Source organism: Marmota marmota, unplaced genomic scaffold (genome assembly GCF_001458135.2).
Source record: "Marmota marmota marmota unplaced genomic scaffold, marMar, whole genome shotgun sequence".
Taxonomy (NCBI): Eukaryota; Metazoa; Chordata; class Mammalia; order Rodentia; family Sciuridae; genus Marmota; species Marmota marmota.
The window spans coordinates 12700101-12724880 of NW_025999942.1; the positions used below are offsets into that span (position 1 = coordinate 12700101).

The following is a 24780-nucleotide window of genomic DNA, read 5'->3' on the forward strand; positions in this document are numbered from 1 at the left end:
AATTGTTTTAATATGTGAACAAAAAAGGAGGTTAACAGATCTGTTTGTTTACTTTCACCTCTCCTTTTCATTATATTTAATAATTCTGTTCAGGATAATGTAAATTGTTCAGAAAATTGTTTTCTTTGTGCCTGTTGGAATGTTACATAATTTTTTTTAGCCATCATCGCCAGAATTCCTATCTTCATCCTAGTGCCAATGAAGGCAAAGATAAAACCAAACTACAGCTATCACAGTAACCTGTATAAACTGATGCATCAATGAATAATAACTCAACAAGTAATGCTCAATCAAGTAGTCGATTTACTTTCAGAGGAAATGGACATATTGATAGATTCCTCTGCTTTGAACTGCTTGCAGAACTTGCCTGGACTATGTATCACTTGTATGCATTGTGAACTATCTGTTGGTGCAGCGAATTGTGGTAGTGCTGGAGTATCTTTGCTGATGGTGTCACCGGTGGTACAGTTTCTCCAAAGGAGCCGTCATTTGGCTTGGTGTCATGGCGTTCTGCATCCTCCTCCCTTCGGCTAGTGATGGTCTAAAATTTGGAGGCCAACAGAGGTGAGGCAAAGAACCTCACCCCCCCACTGGTGCAAAGGCCAAATTTGGGGGCCAACAGAAGTGAGGCAAAGAACCTCACCCCCCCCCCACTGGTGCATAGGCCTATCCACAAGTATGGCTGTATGCTGGACTGGTAGTCAGTGACAGGTAAGATCCAATTGCAGTGGTACCAATCTAAGACAAGAGGCTGACGCCTTGAGGTCAGCTCATCCGATGACGGGTAAGGACCATAAGTAGTATTGGACAGCCTAACAGGCACGGTCCCTAAGCCACATGCTTGTTGTTTAATTAAACAGAATGGGGGAGATACTGAAAGAGAGATGCTGAGAGCCACAGAGTCGGAATGAGGCATGGCATTTTTGCCAGAACGGAGTGGTTGGGAGTGGTTGAGAGGTGATGCCAGCAAGCCATTGAGATGATAATGGTTATGTTAAACTGTGTATATTAGACCCCTGCTGTCTGCCTCCACCTGCTACCTTGGAGTTCTTGCGGGGATTCTGGGAGAGTTCCCATTGGTTGGGGAAGTGCCGGAGGAGGGATTTGCGGTTGGTGGTTCCTGGAGGAGCCGCGTGGGTGGCATTCGGGAGAATTCCCAGGGAGAGTGGGTGGAGTGTGCTGGTGGAGTTCAAAAATAAAGTTTGTTCCTGCTTCAGTTGCTCGTGATTTGTGCCCAGCCATACTGCAGCAGGCACCTATCACTCTCGAGATTAGAGTACAGACATGGACTAAGCATGAGCAGCTACAGTGTCCCTCGAACCCCAGATGACTTCCTGAACAGTGTTGATGAAATGGATACAGGTGATATTACCAACCAAAGCACCCTGCCCTCACAGCAGAACTGTTTCCCAGACTACCTTGAAGCCATTCCTGGGACAAATATTGACCTTGGAACACTGGAAGGAGATGGAATGAACATAGAAGGAGAGGAGTTGATGCCCAGTCTTCAGGAAGCTCTGAGGTCTGACATCCTTAATGATATGGAATCTGTTTTGGCTGCCACCAAGCTAGATAAAGAAAGCTTTCTTACATGGCTATAAAGCCCTCAGGTAGACTGAATTCTAAATCTGTGAAGGATCTAAGGAGATGAGATGTGTGCCTGAAGTTTCCAAATAAGCCAGCTGCAATTTTCTGGCTAATAACAAACAAACAAACAAAATATATGAACAAACAAACATCCAGCAAGATTCTTTCATCCACTATTTTGCTCTTCCTTGTCCATTGCTGCTGTTAATATATTGCTGACCTCTTTCACAGTTGGCCCTAAAGAATAAAAAAACCAAAAAACAAAACCACCCCCCCCAAAAAAAATAAAAAATAAAGTTAATATTATATTAACTAGATACTAGTTAAAATGGATACTATATTCTGAAAATGGATCACTGAAACCTCTATTTCTCACAACTTCAACCCACAAGTTTGAGAACAGCCTGAGCAACCAAGCGAGAACCCAAAACAAACAGAAAATTCCTAAAAGTCTGATATGTTGTCAACTGCCATTTATGTTAAAGTGCAGGCCAAGAAATAACTAAATTTCCCTGTCAGTTACATGATTATTGTAATGAACTCTCATCTAATCTCCAACCATGGCCACTTCATGTTGTTCAGAGTTAAATGCTTTATTCTTATGCTTTTCTAGAAGTTTTTTTTTGCAAGCGATTATCATTATAAAGTGTCTTCAAAGAGACTGTGGAAAGGATGGAAAAGTTACTGACAAATGCTGGTTATGGTAACTTTTAAGGATATACCTTGGACTGTGTAAGGATTTCCAAAACTCTAATGGAAAAACTGGACTCAATAATTACATTAGGGCATTTAGCTCAGTGGTAGAGAACTTGTGTAGCACTGACAAGGCTCTGAGTTCAATCCCAGCACCACAAAAACAAACATGACACCAGACTGGATGAATGGGTGACAGTGGATGAACAATTATGAGATGTCAGTTAACTTAAATTTGATGACAATTTCTTAAATTAAAAAGCATTTTTCTTTTTAAGCTACTTATAGCATGCTACAATTTGGTAAAAGTATATCTTTGTGAACAAAAATCAATCTTTGCTTTTCTCCCTACATGATCCCCTCAGATTTCAGAAAGTACTCATGAATGTTAAACCACAACGAAAAGAAAAGACTCCAATTTAAATCAAACTAAAGCAAGCTTGTAATTCTGACTGGCCAGGGCTATCTCTCCTGAAACCTGTGGGAATAGAAGACAGTACCCCAGCTCTCTAGGAATGCAGTTTTATAGCACAAAAAGTTACAAAAGAGGGGGGGTGTCTTGAGAACTTACAAATAATAGAATTTTGACAAGCATAATACAAAGGCAGGTAGTAGGTTAATGGTCTAAATGGTTCAGCACGTAGGAAGTAAATTTAGATCCCAACATCAGAATTGATGAGGCACCACTAAGGTTTTAGAGAGGGTTGTTATCTGGTCAAGGAAAGCCAGAATTTATTAGACTAAGGTTTCAGAGAGGGTTGTTATCTGGTCAGGGAGAGCCAGGCATGGGTGAGTTCAAGGCATGGGCAGGCATTCCAAGCAAGTTTAGAAATCACAGTAATTTATAGTAAAGCCGAAATTAACTTTTCATGCCTTTGTGACAAGATGGCTCCCAATCTTAAGAGGGTATTAGGCTGGGTCTATCATGAGTATCCTTATTTTTATGGCAATACAGTGAGTTGCATAGTTATTAAGCATTGTTTTCTTTGTAATAGAAATACAATTGGAAATACTGTTTATATACAAAGTTTTCACCACATGTCACATTTGAGAATGTATACAAAACGAATTGATAGGTACTACAGGTAACATCTGAAATCAGCCTTGTTTTGGCTTCCTAGTGCTGGGAAGTTTTTAAATATCCAATCTGAGATTTCTTTTTTCTTTTCTTTTTCTTTCTTTCTTTCTTTTTTTTTTTTTTTTTTGAGAGGAGAGAGAGAGAATTTTTTAAATATTTATTTATTTATTTATTTTAGTTTTCGGCGGACACAACATCTTTGTATGTGGTGCTGAGGATTGAACCCGGGCCGCATGCATGCCAGGCAAGCGCGCTACTGCTTGAGCCACATCCCCAGCCCCTCAATCTGAGATTTCTTATCAGAAGTCCTTGCTGCAGTTCTATAAACAATCAGGACAAGTTGATGAGGCCTAACTTATTTTCCAAACAGATTAGTCATATATGAGTGATAGAAGTAGGGGTAACTAATGTGAAAAACTGTTTTAGAAGAAAAACAAGATAGTACGCTTGTCATTGGACTATAACCCTGTACAACATTTTCAAGTTGCTATTGCCTGCCTGTAGTCTGGACTGGATGTTCTAGTTTCCTCCAAGATCTGGTTGAGAACTTTCCCAACAAGAACAAGAATGCTCCTTCCTTGTGAGACCAACCTTGCACGTGACTGAGTCACACTCCCCTGCTGGGTGCTGAGGCATGCAGTAGCAGAAATGTGGCAGAGCTTTCCCCACCTTTCTTGGGTCCGCGGGTAGGTGTCTCATGCTTGGGTGTGTCTTGCTACAGCCCCATGGGTGAAGCTATGCTCACCTGTTCCTTTGTAATATAACCCCTTGCCCTGTTTAGGATAGAATCTTCCATGGAAGTGCCTTGTGTGTGTCCCCTTCTCTTACTGTGTCCTTGGGTGTGGCCTGCCCAGATGTCAGTCAACCTGCTGACAGTGGACATCATGAAGATAGACTCAGCCCCTGAAACCTAACCCCTTGCCTCATTTGAATAGCTTCTCCTCAATAAAAGGGGTCAGCACGTGCTCTCGCTCTCTCTCTTCCTGGGGACCCTTAAGGTCAGAGGAGCCATCACAGCGACCCCAAAGTAAAAAGTATTTGTGTCTCTTGTGTGGTTATTTTATGCAGCCCAGTTCAACTGGAGTAAACCCTGAGCCTTTTAGTCTCTGAGAACAGAAATCTGGTACTTCCTGAAGCCCTATAAACTGGAGCTGGACAACGATGATGATGAACCCTAAGATTGGGAGCCATCTCATCACAAAATCATGAAAAGTTAATTTCTGTTTTACTTAACCCTCTCTAAAACCTTAGTGGCACCTCACAAATCCTGGCTCCCCCTGACCAGATAACAACCCTCTCTGAAACCTCATCGGTGCCTCATAAATCCTGATGTTGGGATCTGAATTTACTCCCTACCTTGAAATATCATGCCATGTAGATCACTAACCTGCTATCTGCCTTTGTATTCAAAATCCTGTTAGCTGTAAGTTCTCAAGACACCATCCTTTGCAACTTTTTGTGCTGTAAAACCTTGTTCCTGGAAAGCTGGGGGGCTGCTCTCTAGCCCTGATTGGAAAGACAGTCCTGGCCAGCTTTCTTTGTGTACATAATACAAGTTTGATTTAAAATTGGAGTCAGTGGTCTTTCTTTGCATGGTGGTTTAACACTGCATGTAAATTTCTGGAGACAAATCTCATGTCTGAAGTGTGGGTCATAGCAAGTTGACCCAACTGCCCAATGTCATAATCAAAAAGACAAACTGCACACCTGGCGAAGTTGATAGCCTCACACTGGGCTGCTCTTTCCAAGCTGCTCTTATGTTATGCTCGAATTCAGGACCCCCAAAAGACCACCAGAGACCAAGATCGATGTAAACAGCAAAGAGGTGTTTATTGCGCGCTAGCTCGGTCCTCCGCATGCACACACAGCAACTGGTGACGCTGAGAGGCCCCGAGCCCAGGGTTTGCAGCAGTTTTATACATTCTTTGGAGAAGGGGTCCCTACCCCCACATATGTCATAGCATCTCTTAGCAAATCATCACACACCACGGGAAAATCAAATAACAACTCTAAAACATGATTAGCACATTCACTGGCGGGAACAGGTTGGGTAGGGGTGATTGGTTACTACAGAAGGGGTATTCATTTGAACTGATTGGTTTAAGCCAAGAGGGGTGTTCATGCTGAATTACATGGTTTCCCAACACCATAAACTACTGGGAGGGTCACCTGGCATCCCAGGTATTTCCCTGTCTCTTGCTGATTGGTGGCTGCTAGGGGGTTGCTATGGGCCCCCACCTAGCCTGACTGAGTCAGGGACACCTGGTGCAGCAGATCTCATTTGTAGATAAACAACTTAGCAGGGTGGGAATGTGCCTAGGAGTGCTCTGTGGGTCTTTCCAAGGACAAAGGTCATGTCCCTTTCCTTGGACAGGCTTTGCTCTGAGGTAGAGGCTGATTTTTCACTTACAGCTTAATTTTTCCTTGATCCCACCTGCCTTTCTTATTTGGCAGGATAAGGCTGTACTTAGAATTTCAAGAATCATATTGAAGCCAGAATTAGACAGGCAGGTCAGTATAGAGAGATAAATAAAGTCAGGTCAGATAGAGTCAGGCCAATTTTGAGTGAGTCCTGGGAAGTTGAAGGCTGCCCAGAGAGATTGAAATGTTAATTCCTTCAGAGCCCTTCCTCCACCCTTATCAAGAACCTGTCCCTGCTCCAACCGGTTCTAAGGTAACCTGTCCCAGGAAATGCCCCTCCCTACAGGGAGCTATAAGGTTGTTAATTAATGTGTCTAGAGCTGCATTATCCTGCCCTTCCCCCTTCAGCCCACCTGTTTCCCACCTTTTGGTCATCCTTCGTAGCATTCCTGGGCCTAGTCACCTTGGCAGGAAGGAGAAAGGTATGGGGAAGAGGGCAGAAGAACAAAGGAAGCCTAGGACATATAAAAAGGGCCAAACGCCTGGGTTCTTCCAGCTATAGCCCCCTTCTCCTTCCTGGGATAAGTCTATTGTACCCCTTTTAAATAAACCCTGCTTTATATGCTTGCCTGGGTGTGCTTCTCTAATATTCACACTTCAACATGTCATGCCAGACTCTTGTCTTTTAATAATCCTTACAAAAAGCAACCTAATTTAATCTATCCGTTATTTTCTTTCTCCTTGCCCCCACTTTACAGAACCCACTATCCTGCTAATAGCAGAGGAGCTTTCCTTACATCCTGTAGAACTGTAACCAGGGTCAACTTCATGCTGAGGGTAAACCTTGCCCCTCCACCGCCAAGTGTCTTATTTTATAAAACTGACTAACATTTTTTCTGTCCCAGGATAATCTATTTGTATCCTTCATAGCCCAGAAGTGTCACTGCCCACAAGAGTAAAAGAACTTAAGCCTGGGAACTGGAGCAACAGCTCTCTCAAGGACACCAAGGGACACTAATCATAGCTACTGATAATATCTGGGGCCAAGCCCTTGTACTATTATTATTCTATCCTCCGTCCTCCCTCGCTGGGAGAATCACAGCCTGGAGACAAAAGTCCTCTGTTTCTCCTTTGCAATAAAACTTTCCTATTTCGCAATCCCTCGTCCCCGTTGTCAGTTCGGAAACGGTGACAAGGACCTAGTTTCCCTGTAAGAACGGAGGCTGCCCGGCTTACACGCCGCAAGCACGGGCCAGTCCCACCCGAGACCGTGCTGCCACGCGGCCCTCCCTCGACAGCGGGATGCTCTCTTCCGCCCGCGACCCCTAACCGTTCGGAGCCCACGCTGCGTCCTGGAAGAGCCAGCCCCTGCCCTCCACGGGCAGCAGGGGGACACTGCGTAGAAACCGGCCAGTGCAGTGGGCCTCCGAAGCGCGAGGGCAGCCGGCGCGGGGATGTGACGTCACGGAGGTGGTTGGCGCGGGCGGCCGGAGGCCCGCGTGGGCGGGGCCGGCGCGGCCCTGTGACGCATCCACGTGTAAGCGCGCGGGGGCCGGCGCGGCGCTGTGACGTAGGCCTCACGGGCGGGGAGGGGCGGCGCGGTGGCAGCGGCCCTGATGCTGCGGCGCCCGCTGGCCGGGCTGGCGGCGGCCGCCCTGGGCCGGGCCCCTCTGGACGGTGAGTGCGGTGCGGGCTGCTGGCGGCGGCTTTTCCGGGGCCGCGGTGGCGACTGTCCGTGTTCGGGAGCCTGGCAGACGCGTCCCCGCCGGTCCTTAAAACCTTGCGAGGCGGGATCGGGCGCCGAGCTGCAGCCGCCGGCAGTCCGCGCGCTCCGCGCCGGCCCCGGAGGTCCCCGGCGAGGCTCGCGGGCGGGCCCGTTGCGGGGTTTTGGGTAGGCCGGCGCTTAGAAGTGTCCCGAGCGCGGCTGTGGCAACGGGGCCGGGCTCCTCCTGGCTTCCAGAAGCCGCCGGTGCGGAGCTGTCCCCAAGCACGGTCTGAGCCGAGATGGAGCCTGCAGGGCACAGGATGCTGTCGTGAGGGGGCTCTGTCACTAACAGGCCAAACACGTTTATGTCTTTCCACAATGTCAATCTGTTGAACGACATGCCTTCCTTGAATGGGTTCGCTGAAAGTCGTAATCCAGGAAAATACGAGGTCTTTTATCCAGCCCTAATTCCTCCTGTCTAACACTCAAGTCCCACATCACACAATGGTGTACACAGGAGAAAGACTGAGGAAGGGTCAAGGCAGTGCAGGCTTACAGGGTGCTGCATCATGAGCCCAGGCTGAGACATGAGTCAAGGCTCAGTCACTGCAGGTAGGTGGTCAGATAAGAATTTTAACGAATCAGTTCTGCAGAGTTGTCAGAGTCCAGGTGGATGGCAGTTTCGGTGTCAGCTTAGAGTGGGGCCATGTGTGGCCATCCCAGCAGGATAGACTTCTCTGCTGCAGCCCAACGGGGACAGGAAATGGAAGCTCCTCACTAGTGAATTTCCTGAGCAAGGCTGTTGATGAGTGCCCAGGGGGTGGGGTCAAGGTACTGCCGTTCAGTCTCAAAGCTCCTACTTTTATGGGTCTCAAGCAAGGAAGGGGTTTGCATCTGCTGAGATGGATAAGCTCCCATGTCTGATGTTCCTGATGTGATTTGGTTTGTCCATGCGTCCAAGTGCTCCTTAATTTAGTTTGATAAGTTGGCATATATAAGTTATTTATCAATGTGTGCCTTACAGTTGGTTGTATTGGGCAGATGGTGGTGGTTTACTTGTATAAACAAGGCATGGAGTCATTCTATCTTGGCACTTGCACTTAAAATGAGTAGCTTATGGCAAACTACTGCTTCATAAAATGGAGAAACTCAAGTTTGGGCTCAGCCTGAGAACTGAGAACATACATAGCCTGCTCTCCAAGCGAGAAGTGCAGGAGTTCCTATAGGTGATGCTTGGAGCAGGTGAAGGTGCCATGTAGTACCTGTCCTGAGGAGAGGGTGGAAGCCAGGTGATAGCTGGCCACTCTTGGGTAGAGTCAAGGGAAGAGAAGGAACGCAGTTTGCTTCTGTAGAAGGGTGTCCTTCAAGTTCACCCTTGCAGGGTCTTCAGAGGGCTTTGCCTGCCACAGTGTGGGCTTTTCTGGAGTTTTCTGTCACTCTTAGACTTCACAGACCATGTTTTGCTCTGAGGAACTCAGGAAAACTTTCTTCTTCAGTCCCCAGGAAGGACAGGTTAGGATGGGATTTGCTACTTGGGGCTTTCCTGTCTCAGTCACTGATAGCAGAATTTCCTGCCATGCTGGCCAGTGGTGCCACTGCCTTTCCTTGAGGCTCTGGAAACCTTGGCCTGGCACTAGATTTTGGCTGGAAAAAACAAGACCAGCACGTCCTGAAGTTGTGAACTTGAATGTATTACATTTTGCTCCAGCCACCCCACACTTTCCCCTGTCTGTTCAGGCACATGCAGAATAGTCAGGAAGCATGTTGAGATGATTTGAGAAAGAGGTAGAAGGAGCGGATGGGAGGAGAATGATCCCACATCTTTAGGAAGGAAAGGGAGGGAGTTGGGGGGTAAGCCCAGGAAAGCAGGTGGAGGAGGAAGGTGCCTCTGTACTCAGCTCCAGGTTCCTCTCTGACCCTCCCTGTGCTGGGCTGGGTCTCCCCCTGCAGAAGAGGGCTACTGGCCAGCCCTGTGGGGTCCTTGCACTCTACTGTTGTTTGGTTCTATTCTCTTTGCTTGTTCTGCCCTTGTTCCTTTTTCTTGGTGGGGAGAATCTCAAACAGGGCAGTGTCAGCAAGGCATGGCAGTTGTACAGGGCTGGGTGCTCCACCCTGCTCTGGCTTCCTCTGAAGGCAGTGGTAGATCCTGTCCCACTTGGGTAGGAGGATAAGACAGAAAATGCTCAGGCTGTTCCAGGTGCTAGGTTTTTTTTTTTTTTTTGGTTGTTGTTGTTTTGTTTTTTATTTTGTTTTTTGGGGGGGCAGGGGGGCAGGTAATGGGTATTTAACCCAGGAGCACTTTACTACTGAGCTACATCCCCAGCCCTTTTATTTTTTATTTTATTTTAATTTTGAGACAGGATCTCACTAAGTTGCTGAGGCTGGCCTTGAACTTGTGATGCTTCTAACTAACCCTCCAATTCGCTGGGATTACAGGCAGGCATTACTGTACCTGGTCTAGGTGTCACCTTATTTAGAAGAAGCTCCATAGGGCTGGGTGGTCTCAAGCTGGGACATGTCACCTGGGTGCCCAAAGCCACTTGTTTCTCAGGAGAGGGTTAGAGGGAGCTGACATCTTCGTTCTTTTGGTGTCTTCTGGAAGGCAAAGGGAGGAGGCAGCTGTGGCAGAATCCAGTCCTAGGGGCAGGCTGTAGGGAGGAGAGGAGCGGGGCTGCTGGTACAAGGGAAGCCCAATTCAAGTAGTTCCCAGCAAATGCTTCTGGGTGACAGTCCCTCCTGAGCTCCTATGGAATTCTCTTGTATCTCAGCCACTTCTTACAGATGTGGGGGTTTTGGCTCGTGACCAGAGTTTGGAACTGAAAGAACCGAAGAGCAAAGGGTCCAGAGTACTTTCCACAGTCTCCCCAAAACAAGTTGCCTCTGGCCTGTGGTTTGGCTCAATGCTCTTGGTAGGTGCTAGGGTGAGAGTCAGCTGTGCAGTTTCCTTCCCAGGGGAGGTGCCTGGGGCTACAGCTGTGTCCCACGTTAGTTGTGCCGGCTTCCCCAGCACAGGCGTACACACCCCACTGTTCCAGTAGGGGCCTACACCAGCTCAGCTGGGCCTGCTGTCAGCCTGTGGTTCCTCTGGTGGGGCTGGCCAGGGCAATGTGGTCCTGTGGAAGAGGGACAGGTACTCCTGGTTGTGAGCTCCTGGTGCTCAGTGTGTGGCTTGTGCCTTGGCGAGACTCTGTGGAGCCCTTAGAACATGTGCCAGGTCTGCCAGGCCAAGCTGGTGTCTTCCAGCTGTATCTCCCTGCCTCTCCTCCAGGTAGGACAGGAGGGGTGCATCCTCCTGAAGAGGCTGGCAAGCTGGGCCTGGGGTGCGCAGTGCAGCAGGGCCATGGCAGGGATGGAGCTGGTTGTGATGCAGGGGTATAGGCACCTGCACAGTGTGCTTCTGTTAGAGCAAGGCCTGCTGCTAAGCTGAGGCAGTCGCAGCAGTCCTTTCTTACCCGGTTCTTGGGGTCGTGCCAGGAAGATACCAGACATGTCCCTCAGAGTGGCAGGCATGAGTTTATTGAAGGGAAAGGAAAAGGAGACTCTCAAGGGAGAGAGTGGGTCCTCTCAGAGAGGGGACAGCATGCCCCTCCTGCTCTCCAGTTTTATTGGAGTCCTGGGGAAATTGTCAGACAGTCCCAACCTGGTCCACCTCTTGACTTTTGACAGCATGTTTTTTTTTTTGTTTTCAGTTGTAGTCGGACACAATACCTTTATTTTATTTATTTTTACGTGGTGCTAAGGATTGAACCGAGGGGGCCTCGCACGTGCTAGGTGAGCACTCTACCACTGAGCACAACCCCAGCCCTTTGACAGCATGTTGACATCAGGCTATCATGATAACTCTAGTTCACTTTGGCTATACTGACTGATTCTGATTGGAACCTGTTCTTACCAATTTTATGGTCGGGAGAATTATCCCTCATCTCCTGTGTTCTGGGGGCCACAGAAGTCTCCCTTGGGGTAACTTGTGTTCTTCTTGACATTTTGGGCCTGCATTTCTCATGCAGGTAGCAGGTAGTTAGCTGAGAATGTATCCTGTGGACTTGAGCCAGGCAGGGCTGCAGGTAAATTACTCTTTAAAAGAAAGCACAGTGGGCCCAGTTTACAAAATTATCGCCTTAATCTCAGATTCTCACTGTTTTGCTTGTCTGTTCCCTATCCCTCACTGTCATCCATTTGTCCCCCTGACTGCTACCACAGCCCACAGGTGAGTGGCCCTGGGGATGGGGTACAGACTCCCATCCTCCCAAAATGTGGGACAGCCTCCTCCTAATGGTACAGTAGTACTCAGCTTCCTGATACCGCAGTACCTGGTACAGTAGTACTCCTCCTCCTGTTCTGTAGTGTTCCTCCTCCTGTTCCAGCAGTACTCCTCCTTCTGTTCCAGTAGTACTCCTCCTTCTGTTCCAGTAGTGCTCCTCCTCCTGTTCCAGCAGTGCTTGTCCTCCTGATACGGTTGTACTACTCCTCCTGGTACAGTAGTACTCCTCTCCTGTTCCGTGGTATTCCTCCTTCTGTTCCAGCAGTGTTCCTCCTTCTGTTCCAGTAGTGCTCCTCCTGGTACAGTAGTACTCCTGGTACGCTAATGCTCCTCCTCCTGTTCCAGCAGTGCTGTTCCTGGTACAGTAGTGCTCCTCTTCCTGGTACACTAGTACTCCTCTTCCTGGTACAGTAGTGCTCCTCTTCCTGGTACACTAGTGCTCCTCTTCCTGGTACACTAGTACTCCTCTTCCTGGTACAGCAGTACTCCTCCTCCTGGTACAGTAGTACTCCTCCTCCTGGTACAGTAGTGCTCCTCCTCCTGTTCCAGTAGTGCTCCTCCTCCTGGTACAGTAGTACTCATCATTCTTCCAGGTGGTTTTCTCTTTTCAGCAACCAAAGTATCTGTGCTGTGATTGCTTGCAGGAGTCCATATACTTGTTAGGGATGAAATGCTCCCTTCCTACGAGGGAGAGACCTTCAAGGTAGAGACCTTTCCTCATTCAGGTTTGGGCAGCCAGTAACAAAACCAAAGCTGAGCATCAGCAGTACAAGCTTTATTCAGTAGCTAAAGAATGGAAAAGCAGGATTTCCTCACAACTCCACCTCTCCACCCCTGAGGGTTCCAGAATCATAGACTAGGTTAGTGGAAATCAGGGATTTTGGGAAGGTGTCTGTTTTCTAGGAATCCACATGCCACCTGTTCTTTTATGTGGTCCTTCCTGGTTGCTACCAGGGTGACTAAACTGTTGGAGTGCTGGTAGTTGTGTCATTTGGCACAGAAGTCGGGTGATACTGAAGCTTGAGACCCTTGGCCCAGCTGGCCATACGTGGCCTGTTAGTCACCTTCTAGGCGTTCGGTCTTTGTAGACAAGCCAGCTGAGTGGGGCAAATCAGACAGACTGCATGGACAGTGCTGGGGAATGCACTGAGTCTGGACAACCCCAGGGTGAGCCCTGCTGTGAACCCATGTTACCCTTACGCGAGCCAGGAGCTCTAGAAGCTGGCCTGGGTTACAGGGCTCCTGTGTCCTGGGACACTCTGGGGTACGAGAAACTGAATGTGCCAAGTCAGCAGATGCAGAGCCCCCACAGGCAGCAGCAGGCCACCAACCTGTGGCCACCTGAGTGCCTGGTGTAGGCAGCAGGGAGGGCCACCCTGTGGAGCCAGGATGTGCAGCTGGCAGCAGGCCTGGGTGAGCAGGGGTGGCCTGGGGGTGAGCTCTGCCTGGACGCCCCAGAGAAGGTGGCATGCAGAGCAGCGTGACAGGTGAGAAGACACCTTGGACAGGCAGGCCAGAGCAGTCTGTCACTGACCTGCTGGTGATGTGGGCCAGGCTCCCCTATCCCTCCTTCCTGCATATTTCGCAAGCGGTCCTGAGTGTTTCTTCTCAAGAACACGTACAAACGTGTGCGTTTCAGTGTGTATGTGCGGATGTGCATGTTTTGAGTGCGTGTACCTTGTAGGGGCACCTGCGGGCAGTGTCCTGTGGCATGTGCCCCTGTATGTGAAGAGGTGCTCTGAGATGACCTTGTGGCCTACATTGGAGATTAAGAAGCAGGCCTGTCCACACAGGTGCTTGTCCCTGCAGGCACTGTGCTGCTAACAGCCCAGGGCTAAGGTGCTTGGGTTGCCAGGCAACCCCTCCAGCTCCTACACAGCCTCCAGGGTCTCCCTCTGCCCAGGCCAGCACAGAGTGGCAGCTTTAGTCCCCAAAATCCTGCCTGGATTTTCCTCCCTCCTACTCTCACCCATGTGCTGCCCTGGGCAGACTTGGTCTTGCACCCCTCAGCTCACATGGGCTAGGGTAGGGCAGGGCAAGGAACTTCCTTTTCCTTCCTCCTCGGTATGGGGGTGGGGCTGGCTTCCCTGTGAGGGTAAGGGCCCCTGGGATCTAGCTTTCAGAAGGGCAGGGTTGGCACTTGGGGATTTAGCTCTCAGAAGGGTGGGGCTGGGCACCCAGGGGATCTAGTTCTAAGAAGGGCGGGATTGGGTGTCCAGGGGATTTAGCTGTCAGAAGGGCAGGGTGCAGGCTTGTCAGAGATTAGCCCCCAGCCTTGAGTGCAGAGCAACTGCAGTCTTGCCCCAGGCTGACCACAAAGGAGGCTGCACCCCAGGCAGGTGGGTGCTGTCCCAGGGAGACAGGAGGGGCTGTCCCCCAGGGAAAGAAGGCCTGCTCAGGGCCAGGTTGGTGGGAGGGTGAATTGGAGCAGTCAAATGCTGGGAGACCGTGGGGTCAGGGCTGGGATTCAGTCGATCCTAGGGGAGGGTCCCTGTCCTAGGGCAGTGCCAGCAGATCCATAAGGAAGGAAACTGGTGCAAGATTGTGCTGAGCTGTGGGGTAGGGCTCAGCTGATCCCACAGACCTCCCCTTTGGCATAGGCTGCTCAGTGCCTTCCTGCCACAGGTGTTGAGCCCTTAGCCACATCCAGCTTCCCCTCTTAGGGCTGCCCCACCTGCCAGCAGCCTGTGCTTCCCAAACTCTGGCATCAGAGACCAGGACTAGTGGGAGGTTCCCAGAACAGACTTGGATTGAGCAGACCTTAATGAGACCACACTTGTGGGGACAGGAACACTCCCACCTCAGACCCGGCCACCCAGCAGGCAGTACCACCTGTAGGAGCCAAAGCTAGGTTCCCACATGGGGTAAAGGTCTCAGGGTCCCAGAGGGGTGGCACTGGGTAGGGCAGCCCTGGGTGGGGCAGGGGTTTCAGGATGGGATCCTGGAGGCAGCCCTGAGTAGGATGGAACTGGAGTGGACAGTGTCATCTGGCTCAGGCTTAGCTGGGGGAGACACAAGGGTGGGGCTGGAGCCCTGTTGGCCTCCTTGCTCTTGTGGCCATCTTTGCTGGATTAGCACTCTTCTGTGCATGGTGCACATTGCACAGGAAGGCCCTCACCCCACTGCCTCCTGTGTGGTCCAGTGCTGGCATGGGTGAGGGCACAGCTGCCCACACCTGCACCTGCCCCTGCACAGGCATGTCGGGACCCAGGCCCGTGGTGCTGAGTGGGCCATCCGGGGCTGGGAAGAGCACCCTGCTGAAGAGGTTGCTCCAGGAGCACGGCAGCATCTTTGGCTTCAGTGTGTCCCGTGAGTACTTTGGGGACATGAAGATATGGGCTTCAGAGGTTAGGGGTGTTGTCCCCAGCATGGAGCCACTCTGGAGGCCCCAGAGGCACACACACAGCCTGGGGGTGCTCTGCTTATGCCCCTTTCCTGGGGTCTGAGTCTGCAGCAAGCCTCCTGGTCTCCATGGACCCCAGAGGGCAGGGCTGGGTTGCCAAGGCCTCCTGCCTATGCGGTGCAGGCCTCAGGTCTGGTGCACAGCCCTGCGGCGGGCCCCTGGGCAGAGCATACCTGCCAGAGAAGACTTGTGGAGCTGGTGGGCCCCAGCGTCTCTCAGTGGGTGGTGGGTCTTTTTTGTAGATACCACGAGGGACCCGCGGCCTGGTGAGGAGAACGGCAGAGGTGAGTTGGCTTGGGTAGTCCATGGGCCCTGGCTGCAGCTGGCATGGTGTTGGGAGGTCTCCTCATCCCCTGCCTCTTGGCTGCAGTGCACACAGTGGTCTCCCACCTGTGAGAGGGTCTCTGCCTTCAGGGGTGGTGGGTGTGATTAGGTCCTGTGCCTCTTGTCAGCCTCGGGGAAGCTACAGAAGTAGTGTCCTGGGCACCTGACCCAGGCTGAGCTTGGCCCCGCTGCTGTGTGGTGTGCTGGCAGTGTGCTCCTCTAGCATGTCCCAGACACTCCATGCCTGATGTGTGGCCCAGGGGTCCCCACCTCCTCTGTGGAACCTGGCAGTCTCCAGTCCCCACAGAGGGGACAGTGCAAGCAGTGGCACATGACACATGGACAGAGCAACCCGGACACAGGATGGAAGGAGGGCTGTCAGTACTCCGAGGAGATGGGGATGCTGGCCGGGCCGTGTGGTGGGCACCTCTAGACAGCCTTCCTCCTCTCCAGATTACTACTTTGTGACCAGGGAGGTGATGCAGCATGACATCGCCGCTGGGGACTTCATTGAACATGCTGAGTTCTCAGGGAACCTGTATGGGACAAGGTGGGCTGTGCATGGGGTAGGCCCGTGGGTCAGGGTCCCCATGTCATGGCAGCAGTGGGCTCTCCAGTCTTCCCCTCCGATACTTTCCACTCAGTCTGCCTGCTGCAGCGTGCCCTTCCCCAGCTCCCATGGAGCCCTTGAGCCATCCAGTGGGTAAGGGAGCACATGAGGAGGCACAGAAACAGGCCTGTCCAGAAGCCCGGGGTCAGGCAGTGCCCACCAAGAGGAACCCCATGTGGCTGCAGGACAAGTGACTATGCTGGCAGGGGCCTGGTGGGGGTGTGCTTGGGGTGCTCTGGAAAGTTCAGGGGGTGCTGGGGACAGGTGAGGCACTGCAGCTGCCCAGGGGAGGCTGGGAGGGGAGGGGCCAAGTCCCTCTGAAAGTCTTGGAGGCCTGGGGCCTGGCAGAGCAGAGCAGTGCCACTGAGCTTCTGGCTGCGCCCATCTCTGACCCTAGCAAGGCGGCCGTGCGGGCCGTGCAGGCCATGAACCGCATCTGCGTGCTGGACGTGGACCTGCAGGGCGTACGCAACATCAAGAAGACAGACCTTCGCCCCATCTACATCTCTGTGCAGCCTCCTTCACTGGATGTGCTGGTGGGTGCCCGGGGCAGGGCTGGGCGGGCACCCAGGAGGCTCTGACCCCACGTGGGCCTGCTTTCTAGGAGCAACGGCTGCGCCAGCGTAACACGGAGACAGAGGAGAGCCTGGCGAAGCGGCTGGCCGCCGCTCGGGCAGACATGGACAGCAGTGAGTGCAGCTGGGGTCCCCTAAAGGTTCACACCCCCGTCTCCACCCGGATCCTCTTCCCTCTGGTCTGTGCTCAGTTTGCTGCAGGTGGGGGTTGCTTGGCCCTTCTGCTGTCTCTGCAAGGGCGTGGGGCAGCCACATCACCAGCACTGCTAGCCCTGACCAGTGTCTCGAGACAATCGTGAATTTGAGCTTGGATTCAAGAGCTTGACAGGACTGAGCCCCTGCTGGGGTTCTGCAGAGAGGAGAGTGTGGCTTGGCACCTGGCCCTTGGGGTCTGTCCCTCCCATAGCCTGGACATGCTGGGGCTGCCTCGCAGAATAGCAGCAAGGGAACACAGCTAGGTGATGAGTTTGGTGCTGCCTGTCCCTGACCCCATCTCATCCCCAGGCAAGGAGCCAGGCCTGTTCGACCTGGTGATCATCAATGATAACCTGGATGAAGCCTACGCGGCACTGAAGCAGGCACTGTCTGAGGTGGGCCTCCCTCCTTGGTCCTGGGCAGCCCCTGCTCAGGCTGCGTCCTGTGTGGACTCTGGAGAGGCTTGGTGTACCCACACTGGCACAAGACCGGGTGTCAGCAGATGGGAGGCCCAGTCCTCCCCAATCCCAGCCTTCCCTGACCTTTCTTTCTTCCTCCTGGGCAGGAAATCAAGAAAGCTCAGGGGACAAGCCATTCCTGAGGACCAGCTGTCCAACCCACAGGCGCTTCCCGTGCCCTGCATCTGTCTGGGCTGCTGAGGATCCACACAGCACCCAGGATGGCTTCCCAACTGGGGTGGGCACAATTGCTCCTTGCTGGCCACATGGCAGCTCTGCACCTCAGCTGGTGTTTGGCATGTGGGGTGGGATTGCTGCCCACCTCCCTCCCTCACTGTGGCTGGAGGTGCCCCCCATCTGCCTTCCCTGAGCTGTCTCTGTCCCTTCCCCTGTCCCTCCCGCTGGAGCGGGACTGACATCCTAATAAAGTGACTGTTGGGTTAGAGTGTTGCCACCCTGAGGTGGGGACTTGATCCTGAGTAAGGCCACAGCTACATTCCTCCACACGGGACCCCTGGTCCCCTCCACTCCTACCCAGCCAGCCCTAAGGACAGTGTCTGCTGGCACCTACTCCATTACCTGACCCAGTGTCCACCAGTCATGGAAATGTCAGCCAGGGCTGTTCCTGAGCATGTCCCCTTGGGGAGCTCAGGCCCAGCTCTGGGAGTCCACTGCTGCCTGTTCTCCCAGTTGCTCCTGGGCCAGCTAGGGGCATCAGAGAGACAATCCAGGTAGGGAACAGGGAGCTGAGGCTGTGGGATCAGGGTCCTAGGGGCTGGTGTAGGAGCAGATGCCCAGAGCCTCCATAGAGGTTCCAGATCCCTGAGGTCTGGAGGCCAGGATGATTTGGGGGCTCCCAAGGGAGATGCCTCCTCAGAGGTAGCTGTCCATCTTGTCCTGGGCCCCAGTGGTGTGCCTCAGGAACCCTGGCTGTGCTGGGCCTCTTCTTGTGTGGTTGGCCCAGGAAAATGGCCCCAGCAGAGGGGCACCACATTTGCAGGGGGTCAGCCCCAGTCCTGCCTATGAATGTCCAGGTGAAGCCACTCAGGGCAAGACCCAGACATGTGGGTGGATGAGGATTTGGAAGAGGGAAGCAGGCAGGAAGCCCAGGCGGAAATAGCTAGGGAGACCAGGCGTCTTGGGCCCTGTCCAAAAGGCCAGATGTGTTTCAAGGAAGGCAGGCCAGAGCCAGGCCTGGACCTTAGGTGCAGTGTCGGGGACTGCTGTGGGCCTAGGCAGGCCTTTCCAGCTCCCAGCTACCCTGCCCCCAGGGACAATCAGGGATTCAGACCCTGAGGCCTGCAGGGGGAACAATGGAGCCCTTGAAGGCCCCCCCCTTCACCCCCCATTGTGCTTGGTGGCGAGAGGTGGCCCTGGCCCAGCCACACACCCTCGGGAAGGACCAGCATCGTCCGGCAGGTGGAAGGGCTCACTGAGACTTGTATTTCCCAGCCTGGAGAAGGTAGGGCTCTGCCTGGGAACCCCACCCACCTCCCCAGACTCATCCAGAGCAAGAACTAGCGGTGAACCCCTCAGCCAGCTGAGGTAGGGTGACTTCACCCCTGCTGCACCCCACTCCTGGCTTAGCCTCAGGACCTGTGGGGAGGTAGGGGGGTTACAGAAGGACTCATCCTGGGGAGCATGCAACTGCTTGGATTGTGCACTGAGGGGCCCCTCTGGGTGTCTGTTCATCTTTGCCCAGCTGTGAGCAGGGGCCACTTAGGGGCTTCTGGGCAATGGGTGGGGGAGATGGGGCCTCAGGCTGCACAGGGCCTGCCTGGTGAGCAAGGCGTGCATTTGGCATCTCCCCCAGCAGCTGGGGCCCCTTGGCTGCAGCTGATGAGCCCCCAGCCAGTTGCAGTGTGTTCAGAGGCTGGGCCTGGGCACTATTTGGCTTGACTGAGAAAGCCAGAGGCAGGGGGTCCCACCCAGAGGGCCTGCTCCACTGCCAGGAGGCACTCAGCCTCTAATCACTCAGGACCCCAGGCAGGCTGGCTGTCCTTTGAGCAAGCCCCTCTCACCTGCTGGGCCCAGGGCCTCAGCGGGGAGCAGAACAGACATATGGCCAAGGAGCAGGTCATGCAAGGATAGCAAACCTTGTGCTGAGTAGGGTGGGTGGGGTTCTGGAGGTGGCTGGAGCAGGCCTGTTAAGAAGGCGTTAGGGCAAGGATGGGTGGTTGATGTTAGGGTCCCAAGGAGGAGTACTAAGGCCTGGGGGAAGAAGGACTTGTCCAGAACAGCCCTGCTGACCGTTGCACTAGGGCCACCAAAGCTTCTGCACAGGAGGTCCTCATGAGCCCAGGCATCTGCTGTGGGAGGGCATGAGGGATGTGGGTCCAGGGACAAGGTGCAGGGGGTGCATGTGGACCCCTGTGAGAGTGGGCAGCACAGCACCCTCCCTGGGTCATGGCAGAGATGGTTAGAAGTGATCACTGCCAAGGTGCAACTTCTCTGTCCTGCCACCCTGTGAAATGGAGTCCTTCCTGTGGTAGTTGTGGGAGGTCTCCCTGGTGACTCTGGAGGAGGCTGTCACCCCCATCCCTCTGTCTTCCCCACCCACACTCAGGCCAGCAGCCCCACTTCTGGAGGACCGGCCACTCAGTTCCAGGTTGTACTGCAGCAACAGCTATCTCAATGGCAGGGCAGTGATTTTCCCTCATCCCACCTGGTCTCCATCTCTGAGGAAGGGGTGGCCCCTCCCCTCCTGGGTCCTGGTCCACGGGGCTCTGTGCCTCCCTGAGCACCCAGGGGGGGGCTCGACTGCAGGTGGGGAATGGCGGCAGGTGGGGCCCCTCGGATACAGGCTGCAAGCTGTCCCACTCAGGAGAGCAGGTGGGGGAAGCACACATGATCACTACAGGGTACCCAGGGTGAGGGGTCCCCAGCCTGGAGTGCCAGGTCCCAGGCCAGTAGGCCCACAAGATGGCAGCAGTTACCTCAGCCCACGCCTGCATCTCCAGGCAGCTGGAGTCTGGCTGAATTTCTAGGCCACCTCCCAAGAAGCTCAAGTGTCCACTGACATGCTGGATTGCCCCCCAGGCCTGGGGGGCTTCCCCAGGGAGGTGCTGGCTGGTGTGGAATTGAGAGCCCGTGGTTGCACGAGTGTTCAAGTGGGTGTGAACCTAAACACGGGCTGCACACCCCTCGGCACACCTGTGTGGTCGAGAGGGGAGGCTGGAGACGTGGGAAGCAGGCTGGGACGAGGAGGCAGGAGAGAAAGGCCAAAGGTGGCCTGCCCGTGCACACAGGGGCAGCAGGCTCACTGCCATGGGCTGCCAAGGTCACCAGGGCCTGAGGGTTGGGTCCTGGTGGTTAAGGGTGCGCATCCCCTCTGGGCCAGCACGCCAGGAGATGCATGGTCGAAGCTCAGGTGGGTGTGCCAGGGCCCAGCCTGTAGGGTGGGCGCCGAGGCTGCTGTGGGTGAGTGTTACAGCCACCTCTGAGGACCCTGGGAGGGGACAATCAGGACTGGGGCCTCAGGCATGAGGGGTGCTGATGTGTGGACAAGGGACAGTCCCCCACCCAGCCCCTGCTTGGAGAGCTGAGCACTTGAGGGTGCCCCTCCAGCAGCCACCAGAGCAGGGGAAGCCCGGTCCTAGCCACCCCACTCTGAGAGGGGTGGACGCATGAGGATGCCTGAGGGTGTTTCCCAGGACCTAGCTCAGAGCCAGTGATCAGGACTGGGCGGGGGGGGGGAAGCCCATCCTACTGCTGGTAGGTCTGGGGCTACTGGTCTCCCACTGTGCCAGGACTGGGCGTGCTGACCAGGCCCTGACATTGGAGATTGCTGACAGGCAGCCTTTCCTACTTGCCCTGGAAGAGACCCCCGCAGAGGCAGCCCCCACTGCCTGTACCCCCTCCACCAGCTCCATGCCTCCCCTATCACTGGGAGCCTCCCACCTGATGGCCTCAGAGTGCCCAGGGCTAGGGAACACCCAGGGCTGCTGGGCACAGGCAAGCCCTGTAGTGAGCCCCGGCCCCCACACTCCTGTGAGCCCTGATTTGCGCTCCCAACCCCACTGTTAGACCCTTGTCATCTCTGTGAGCCTTCTGTGAGTCCCCGCTCCTGCCCTGAACCCACATCCTTCCTCCAAACTCCAGAGCCTGCACCTCCTGCTCTTCCCTGGCCTCTGACTGACTGCTACAGGGCCAGCTGGGGTCACTCCTCCCTCGCACCACCATGCTCTTCACTGCCTGCCTTGGGCCTGACACCAGGGCGCCCCTTGGAGGAGCCAGGCCCTCCAGTGGACCCCCTCCCAGATCCCACTGTAGGCCTAGTGTTGGGGGAGGGTTCCCCTGCTCCAAGGCCCTGCACTGGCTGGCCCCTCTGTGGTGCGTCCTTTACTTTAAACACATGCGGACTCCCAGGAAAGCTGGGAAGTTCATGCAAGTTCCGTGAAGGTCACGAAGTTCCCCTGCCCTGGGATGCTGGACAAATTCGCCCAGGCATTCTGTAGTACGGCCCATGGGGAGGACTCCAGCTCTCTGCTTTGCGGGGCTGTGAGTTTGGGGAGGAAGAGCCCATCTCACAAATGGTACCCATACAGTGCTCGGCCATGGCACTGGCCTGGGTCATGGCAGAGACAGCAGTGATCACTGCGACGGTGGGACTCCTCTGTCCTGCCACCCTGGGAGGCAGGGTCCTTCCTGCCACAGTGGTGGGAGGTGGGTCTGGTGGCAGGTGCATCTCCTGGCAGGATCTGTCTGCTCTCCTCATCTTGGCTCCACCCGTCACTGAAGCCCTCAGGGGTCTAAGCCCAGTCTAAGTCCAAGCAGCCTTAGCCACCAGGAGCGCTTTCAGCTGACTTGGTTTCCCTCCGACAGGCCCCGCTGTGTGTCTTGCTCCTGTGCACCGCCTCGTGTTTAGGCTCCTCCTCTCCAAAGCCACCCTGTGTCCCTGGCCTGGCTCTGGCATCAGCGCTTCTTTCCTTTCAGGGGCTTGGAGTTAGAGACAACAGCCTGGGGCCAGGCGCGTCCCCAGATCCTCAGGCGTTTTTGCATCCTGGCCCTTTCAGGTGACAGCAAAGACAAGTGTGTGCACAAACCCATGGTTTTCTGCATTTTGTCTGTGAACTTCCTCTGTGAAGCTGTCCACCTCTCTGGCAGGCTGGATAGGAGCTCCATGGGTCTGGCTGCCATCATTATCCACAGAGCATTCACCCGCTACGCAGACAGATGACGCGTGGAGAGGGGATGGGGAAGGGCAGGTGCATGTGTGTGCAAGTGCACAGGCATGTTGGTGTGCAGGAGCACCTGTGTGTGCAGTACTATGCACTGTGCCTCTGTGTGCGGTGAGGCAGCTGTGGCCTGGCAGCAGTTGGCTCTGGCCAGCAGAAGGGACAGCAGGACTCAGGCCAGAGGTAGGGGGCAGTTTGCCTGGCGCAGGGGCCTGGTGAGACCCTCATATTTACCCTATCAGGAGTCACCTGGTAACTCTCGTGGGTCCAGCTGCCTCCCCAACTGCCCAGACACTGACAGGCACCCTCAATTCCAGACCCAGATGCCAGTCTCCCCTCCAAAATGGCCTCCCTGTCCGTGGTCCTTATCCTCCATGGCTTTCTCCTCACATCCCCACCAGGTCCATAAGCAAACTCTGCCTGGCCAGACTCCCCTCTGTATGGCCAGGCCATGGCGTCACTGCCTGGTGGGGTCTCAGCTGCTTCATCTCTCCCTCCTGTGGCCTGGAATTCCCACCCAACAGGCCACCCCTGCTGCCCTTCAGTGACTCCTGGTAGGGTAAATATGAGGGTCTCACCAGGCCCCAGAGCCCCTCTGAGCACATAGATGTGGCTGTCTCTGTCACTGCCCAAGGTGGCTGTGCATCATTGTGTTTTCAGCTTCACCAGACATTGTCCCACCTGGATAGATGCTGGCTTCCTTGGTTCCCCTAGCTGGGAACAGTCTAGAGGGAAGGAGCTAGGGCTGCACGGGGAGCCCCAGTGGTCCTGTGCTGGGAGAGGCAGCTGGCAGGCTAGGTGCAGCAGAACCAGCAGGGGCTTGGAGAGGATGGGGTCCTTTATCGAGGCAGAGGATCTCTAGAGCTGCTGTGCAGGGTATGGAGGGAGAAGGGCAGGGCTGCTGGGACTCAGGGCTGTGGGGGTTGATGGGGCTACTAGGGCTGGGGGCTGCAGAGGCTGGGAAGTTGGAGAAGTAGTGGGGGCTTGGGGGACTGGGTCCTGGAAGAGACCCTCAGATACTGGGGCATAACTCTGTGGGAGCAGGAGGGAGTGGGGCAAGGTGGTGCAGCAGGATCTGACCACAGAGCTCCCCTGAGAAGTTCTGGGGAGAGAGGGATGGGCAGGTGCTCAGCAAGAGATGTGGCTCTGCCAAGGAAGGTTCTCCCTAAGTCCCACGGACAGGGTCTTAGGCCTGGGTGGGGATGCCTTTCCCATCCAGGGAAGGCAAGATGGTGAGCTTGGGTCACCAGCTATAGGTAAGCTGAGCGACTGCAAGGCCCCTCGACTGAACCCTGAGTGCCAGGTTTCCAGATGCCCCCATCTGGCCGTCGTTGACTGCTGCCCACGCCCACAGGTCCTGCCCGCCCGCGCCCATGACCAACATGAGCTGGAGCTTCCTGACGCGGCTGCTGGAGGAGATCCACAACCACTCCACCTTCGTGGGCAAGGTGTGGCTCACCGTGCTGGTAGTCTTCCGCATCGTGTTGACTGCTGTGGGCGGCGAGTCTATCTATTCCGATGAGCAGTCTAAGTTTACTTGCAACACGCGGCAGCCGGGCTGTGACAACGTCTGCTACGACGCCTTCGCACCCCTGTCGCATGTGCGCTTCTGGGTCTTTCAGATCGTGGTCATCTCAACGCCCTCCGTCATGTACCTGGGCTACGCAGTCCACCGCCTGGCCCGTGCCTCGGAGCAGGAGCGGAGGCGCGCGCTCCGCCACCGCCCAGGTCCCCGGCGCTCTCTCAGGGCGCACCTGCCACCGCCTGGATGGCCGGAGCCCACTGACCTGGGCGAGGCAGAACCCATGCTTGGGCTGGAGGAGGAAGAAGAGGAAGAGCCAGGACTGCCCGAGGGGCCGGGAGAGGACACGGAGGAGGAGCGCGCAGATGAGGTGGCAACCAAGGGGGCTGGGGTAGACGGCAAGGCGGCTGGGGGCCCGGGTCCAGCCGGGCAACACGATGGACGGCGACGCATCCAGCGCGAGGGACTGATGCGCGTGTACGTGGCCCAGCTGGTGGTCAGGGCTGCCTTTGAGGTGGCTTTCTTGGTGGGCCAGTACCTACTGTATGGCTTCGAGGTGCGGCCCTTCTTCGCCTGCAGCCGCCAGCCCTGCCCACACGTGGTGGATTGCTTCGTGTCGCGGCCCACTGAGAAGACTGTCTTCCTGCTGGTCATGTACGTGGTCAGCTGCCTGTGTTTGTTGCTCAACCTCTGCGAGATGGCTCACCTGGGCCTGGGTAGCGCGCAGGACGCCGTACGTGGCCGCCGGGGTCCACCAGCGCAGGTGCCTGGTCCCGGGCCGCGCCCACCACCTTGTGCCTTCCCGGCCCCAGCCACCAGCCTGGCCTGCCC

The 24780-nt window shown here is 54.7% G+C and overlaps 2 protein-coding genes across 3 annotated transcripts in view; both read left to right on the plus strand.

Moving 5' to 3' along the window:
* The first annotated feature begins 7245 nt into the window (after positions 1–7245).
* Positions 7246–17693, plus strand: Guk1 (guanylate kinase 1). Of its 2 annotated transcripts, XM_015498764.2 has the most exons (8): positions 7246–7396; positions 14881–14994; positions 15331–15372; positions 15866–15962; positions 16420–16558; positions 16627–16711; positions 17102–17187; positions 17358–17693. In XM_015498764.2, exons 1-8 carry the CDS (start codon positions 7336–7338, stop codon positions 17391–17393), a joined length of 660 nt encoding a protein of 219 aa, XP_015354250.1. In that variant the 5' UTR covers positions 7246–7335; the 3' UTR covers positions 17394–17693. The 2 variants fall into 2 exon arrangements, with proteins under 2 accessions (XP_015354250.1, XP_048657312.1); XM_048801355.1 differs by lacking the exon at positions 14881–14994 and having other exon boundaries at positions 7315–7396.
* A 134-nt stretch (positions 17694–17827) lies between these two features.
* Gjc2 (gap junction protein gamma 2) overlaps positions 17828–24780 on the plus strand; it is an 8615-nt gene continuing 1662 nt past the window's right edge. Inside the window, exons 1-2 of the mRNA XM_048801249.1 lie at positions 17828–18712; positions 23782–24776. Coding sequence (XP_048657206.1) covers positions 23801–24776 — 976 coding nt within the window. The 5' untranslated portion in view covers positions 17828–18712; positions 23782–23800. The remainder of the gene's footprint in view (positions 18713–23781; positions 24777–24780) is intronic.